Source organism: Phascolarctos cinereus, unplaced genomic scaffold (assembly GCF_003287225.1).
Source record: "Phascolarctos cinereus isolate Bilbo 61053 unplaced genomic scaffold, phaCin_HiC Scaffold_9;HRSCAF=440, whole genome shotgun sequence".
Lineage (NCBI taxonomy): Eukaryota > Metazoa > Chordata > Mammalia > Diprotodontia > Phascolarctidae > Phascolarctos > Phascolarctos cinereus.
The window spans coordinates 246,727,887-246,733,889 of record NW_027556402.1 but is presented as its reverse complement, the minus strand read 5'-3'; the positions used below and the strand labels follow the sequence as shown (position 1 = coordinate 246,733,889).

The 6,003-nt window shown below is 35.1% G+C and overlaps 1 protein-coding gene across 1 annotated transcript; it reads right to left on the bottom strand.

Moving 5' to 3' along the window:
• Positions 1-1,149: 1,149 nt before the first annotated feature.
• Positions 1,150-3,416, bottom strand: LOC110199538 (olfactory receptor 5D18-like). The gene is made up of 2 exons (XM_020974417.1): positions 3,341-3,416; positions 1,150-2,117 (listed from the first exon to the last, which is right to left on the bottom strand). The coding sequence occupies exons 1-2, from the start codon at positions 3,414-3,416 to the stop codon at positions 1,150-1,152; spliced, it is 1,044 nt and encodes a 347-aa protein (XP_020830076.1).
• Positions 3,417-6,003: the final 2,587 nt, after the last annotated feature.

Sequence of the window (6,003 nt, the reverse complement as noted above, 5' to 3'; positions counted from 1 at the left end):
TTTGAAGTGAGCCCTTTCTCTTCTCTTCTGTCTCCTCCTCTGTCTTTGTTTCTCTCTCTCACTCTCTCCTCTCTCTATTTGTGTGTGTGGATGATATTATAATTCTCAATTACCTTCAACACACTACCCCCATAATTAAAAAAAAACAATTTAGTTCTGAGGTTATGGATAAAAAAAAAACTGTGGCAAATTTTATAGAATCATTACATTTAAGGAACTTACATTCCAAAAGGAAGATACTGAATTTGTACGTGAAGAAACCAGTGAAGCAAATTTTGGTCTAGGCATTCACAGAGATTTTTAAAAATGACATAAATTATTAGTGTCCATGTCCTTTACATTAACAATGATAGTATTGTGTTGGTTTTATTGAACAAGAAAAGCGATAAGTAGTTGTGTATGTTTTTACAGAAGGAAATGGTGGTGATGGTAAAAGTAAAGGTCAGAAGGCAAAGTATAAGATGCTTGTACTCTGGTATGCTCTTGAATGTCTGGAGGTCATGGTAAATGTACCCTGAAGCCAGTTAGATATAGTGGGCTAGAGAGTGTTTTACTCACTTCTTCATGTATCATGACTCTTAGACCCAGAGAATTTTGTATTTCGTTGGAGTTTTTAGGTAGATACCTTTAGGTATATTTCCTGGGTTAAAGGAAACTCTTTATTTTTCAGTTTTGTTGGAATAATTACAAAATGTTTTCCTCAACATATGTACAGATTCATAGGTTCATCAACAATGTATTAGTATGACTATTTTTCTACAACTCATCTTCAACATACAACTGTCTTTTCATATCATTTTCCATGTATCAGTGGGTAAATGGCTCTTATGTTTGCAAATTTGAACCATATACATACATATATATATATATATGTCTATGTATATATATATGTATGTATGTATTCATCTTAGATTTATTAAACATATTATATAAATATACTTTAATTATCTAATTGAAATTATCCATTTATTTCCCTTAATCCTCTTTACCTGGCGCTACATCATGAACTTTTTCTTCTATATTATCTGATAAACTATTTCTCCATTTTCCCTACCTTAATTGATATGTTACCTTTTTCATCTACGTCATTTATCCAATTAGAGCTTATCACTTGTGAGGTGTTTTCTATAGATTTCTCTTCAGAAAGTTCTAATTAGTGAGAAATGTTCTCATGAAGAAAAATTTAATGTCCATTAACTTGACGATTGTTTCTTTTACATCTTTGTTCCTCAGGCTGTATATTAGAGGATTAAGCATGGGAATTACCACTGTATAAAACAATGAAGCCACTTTGAATGTGAGCTGAGTGTTCTTGAAGTTGGGAACACAATAGAGGAAGAGGATGGTCCCATAAAAGATGGTGATAGCCATTAGGTGAGAGGCACATGTAGAGAAGGCTTTATGTCTCCCATTAGATGAATTCATCTTCAGGACAGTAACAAAAATGAATGCATAAGAAGCCAGGATAATCAAAAGTGTGCTCACTCCATTAAAAGTGGAAGAGACGAAAAGCAGCAGCTGGTTGAAATGGGTATCAGAAGAAGAGAGGTTAAGCAGCAAGGAGAACTCACAGAAAAAGTGATTAATTGTGTTAGATCCATGAAATGCTAATTGGATAGCAGAACATGTGAGTAGGAGGGAACAGACTGTACCCCATGTATATGATCCTGCCACCAACAGGGCACAGAGTTTCTGGGACATGGCAACTGTATACAGCAAAGGATTGCAAATAGCCATAAAGCGATCATAGGCCATTACTGCCAGCAGGAAGGACTCAGTCACCACAAAGGTACCAAAGAAAAAAAACTGTGCCAAACACCCAGAGAAAGAGATGCTTCGATCCTCTATGAGTAAGTCCACCAACATCTTGGGAGCAATGATGGAAGAATAACAGAAATCAACAAAGGACAAATGGCTGAGGAAAAAGTACATGGGGGTGTGAAGTTTGGGATTGATTCGAATGATGCCAACCATTCCTAGATTTCCCACCACAGTGATAGAATACATGATCAGGAACACCAGGAAGAGGGGCACTTGAAGGTCTGGGCAATCTGAGAAACCCAAGAGGACAAATGTTGCAACAGAGCTGTGATTGCCCTCACTGGACACCCTGATTCCTGCTGGGGAAAAGAATCAGAAAGTCAGTCTTGAACAATATTTAAATTGTACTCAACAAACAAAAATTAAATAACTATTATTTGCATTGTATTGAGGTAGTCAATGAGGGTGTAAAGTAAAAACAAAACAAAATTAAACAAAAAAAATTCTCTGCTTTAATGGAACTGGGAGTCTAATGATAACTTACCTGGATTGAAGATCTCAGGAAGAATTATCGAAGTTGATTGCGGTCTCTATTCGACTACCAACTAGATAATCCTCATGAAAGAAGAATTTAATCGAAAGTGCAGTCTAAGTTATTGTATCCAATCTAAACCTGAACAAGACTGTCCTCTTTGAAATATCTGACAACTGTTCAGCCAGCTTTTGCCTGATAGTGTTAAGTGAAGGAGAAGCTACTTCCTCCTAAGACAGCCCATTCCACTTTTGTGTAGTTCTAAATGTTAGCATGCCAGCCTGTCCCCCACTTTACATTATCTCTTTTCATCATTTAACCATTCTTTCATATTTTTCCTGTGGTGCCATGTAGATCTATATCAGTGATGACAACAGCTACCAGAATATTTTATGGGAATGTAGATATACTTTGAGTAAACTTCAAAAGAAAAGAAATTACAGAATGATAGAATGGTCAAGGGAAACATTTAAAATGAAACCAAATTGTTACCTATGAAGAAGACTTTTCAGAGAGCACTGTGGAAAGAATGGATTCCTTTAAGGTTATATGTTGGGACAGTTGGGAGGAGGGGGATGGAGGTAAGCAAACTAACGTGAAGGATGAAGAATCACTGTGATTGGGGAATAAATGACCAAGAAGTAGCTTGTTAAACCTTTAAAAGTGAGTTCAGGTGGGTTACCCACAAGCCTAGAGGACTAGTTTCAGGGTGAAATCCCTCCAAAATATTAGCTAGCTAGACCTGAACTTTCTAATTACCCTGAAGGAATTTCTCCCCTTCTTAAGAAATTAGGGAGCTGGTGAAAGATGGTGTAGCATATCTATGAACTTTTTCTCTTGCCTCCTTTAAGGGTAAAGGCTCAAATGTAATATTCTATATCACTGTGACACACTTTATTTTCAACTCTGCCTGTTAGAATAGTTTTCTTCAAAGTAGAGATCCAAGGACATCTCTTACATGAGGTCTTTTCTAATAGATTCATATGCTCATTCTTTTTGCCTAAAGTGTCATATTCTATTTGCTATGTAACATTTAAAAATACGTACGTTTTCTCTTCCTCAACAAGATGTCAGGTCCATGAGGTAAGGCATGGTTTTGTTCCTGCTGTTGCCCATGTGTCATTGCGTCCCTCCTCCCTTGATTCTCACAACATTGTTTATCTGGTAAGAAATTAATAAATGCATGCTGATTTACTGTTTTTATTAGATTTAAGACAATACTTTAACACATCCAAAGCTTTTTTAATTTTACTCTCATTGAGTGATGTATACATGCCTCCAAGGTTTTTTAAATGCAGCTTTATTCATGGATTTTATATGCTGACCATTAATATATTTTCTCCCAAATTAATCACACAAGTGTTGTATTAAATGGGGTAAGGTACAGATCCCTAAGGCACTCACTAAATAATTCCTCCCTAGTTGACATGCACCCCTTAATCTTTGGATATTTTCATTCGACCATTTATGTAATCAATAATGATAAGAATTAGTAGTTGTTATAATTACAATAATACTGATAACTAGCATTTATATAAGACTTGAAGTTTTTGTAAACACATTATTTTATTTTATCATCCCCACTAAACTGGAAGATGTTGTTATTATTTTCCCTATTATGTAGATGAAGAAAGTGACAGATGCAAGTCAAGTGACTTGTCTAGGGTCACTAAAGTACTAAATATAAGAACCTGTATTTCAACTCATTTCTTTCTGACCTCAAATCTAATACATTATCTACTGTGCCACCATTCAATTGGACTATACTTTTGTTCATGTGTTACTGTCCTTTCCATGAAAATGAGAATCTTCACTCACCCCAGGGTATTTTATTGTATATTTTGGTCCACTTCACCAAGGTTTTCAGATATATTATTTCATCTTCATTTTTAATATTTAGTTGTTATAAAATATTACTCTTTTACTTTTCAATTTTATTAAGGCTCGTGTTTCAGGCCTTTGTTATTATCACCTAAAAGTGATCATGTGTGGATTACAATGAGGATATTGAATGATTTTGTTAAATAGTCAAGACAATACAGCCATCATAACACACTCAAAACTGTGGCTCAAAGATATAATCCCATTGAAAGTCATAACTGAAAAGTTTAAAACAAAACTATGTAATTGAGTACTGCCTACTATTCCTTCTCTTTACATAAAAAGAAAGTGATGTTCACAGAGAGAAAATGACTTGCCTAAAGTCAAAAAGCAATCAATTGGAAGAAGCAAGACTCAGTTCCAGAAATTCTATCCCTTACACTAGCTTTTCTGTAATTAAATCTTACTTCTTCCATTATCAGCCCCACCACCAGAGATGGAAAACAGTATGAAAGCACCAGTTCTCTGTCAAATACAACCTTTGGAAACATTTCCAGATATGAATAACCAATGTGATCAATTAGAATAATCAAATACAATAAATTGGTAGTCAGTGGTTTCCTTTGGTAACCAAAGATCAAGATGCAGGGTGATACCTCAACATAAATGTCCCACTGTCTTCCAGACACCACATTATTGGGTCTTACCCTGACCAGGAAAATGCCACTCTATCTGGTGAACATTTAATGAGTGATAGGTTAAAAAATATTCAGCTCCTGCTGAGAATGTGGTGTGAGCATGAGACTCAGTAGCCTCCAGCATCTGCACACCGCTATTAGTTCTCTCTGGTTTAGTTTCTCCTTCATGAAGTGGGTTGCCATAAACATTAATGAAAGGGAACAAGGAGATGTGTTACCCAGACTGGATTCTGTTTATACCCTGTACAGAAATCAGGTTTCCTAGTCAGGTAGGATCCTGCCAACCTAATTAATATGCAGGTGCTTTGGAGGCTACGAGTAATCATATCATTCAGTCATACCCTTTGGAGACTGACATGTCAAGAGTTGGGTCTTATCAAAAAACAGGAGAAAAAGAATGGATCACAAACTATTAATTGTTGTTAATATGATACTATAACATATATTTCTCTCGTTGCCTAGGACAGAAGCAGGGGTGTGCTGGAGTTCAATATAAATTTTAATGTGAGCATTTAATCTCAGAAATCATTAAATACTACCTATCAGTTCTTTATTTTTAATTGATTAGACTTGAGAGATGGGGATATTGTTAATAATGTAGATTATACTTAAATATATATTGGATATAAATAGATATATAGATAATGTAATGATAATTATCTAACAACCTCTCCAATATAGATAGAGAGAGATATAAATAGATACGAAGATATATATCTATGTATCTCTCTCTTTATCTGTCTATCTATCTATCTATCTATCTATCTATCTATCTATCTATCTATCTATTTACAGGAGAAGTTGTTAGAAAATTATCATTACACTGCTGGATAGAGGCAACATAATCAGACTTAGAGAGACTTGACAAAGCCTCTCATCACGATGAGTATAGTGAAGATGTTTGAAAGTGTTCTGCAATAGAACCAGTTCTTCTACTGTATGGGTTTTTAGCAGACCTGGTTTCATACAAGTCAGAGCAGTGAGGGACCTTATTAATTAGTTAATGGATTGGGTCAAAAGGTAGAAGTTTCAAGCAGGAAGATTTCTGTTAAATTTAGGATGGGGGTGGGAGACTGCTATTAAGGCTATGTAAATGTACCTTGAGTACCTTGAAAGATAGTAGCTTTATTGGATAAAGGGAGAGTAAACTGAAAGAGTTCTTAGAGAACTTAAGCTTCAACACAATTATTT

Bases quoted from the DNA above. Each gene is read 5' to 3' on its own strand.
- LOC110199538 (XM_020974417.1), bottom strand. From the start codon at position 3,416: ATGACACATGGGCAACAGCAGGAACAAAACCATGCCTTACCTCATGGA. The intron at 2,118-3,340 runs GTACGTATTTTT...TTTCCCCAGCAG, and splicing joins CTTGTTGAGGAAGAGAAAAC to GAATCAGGGTGTCCAGTGAG.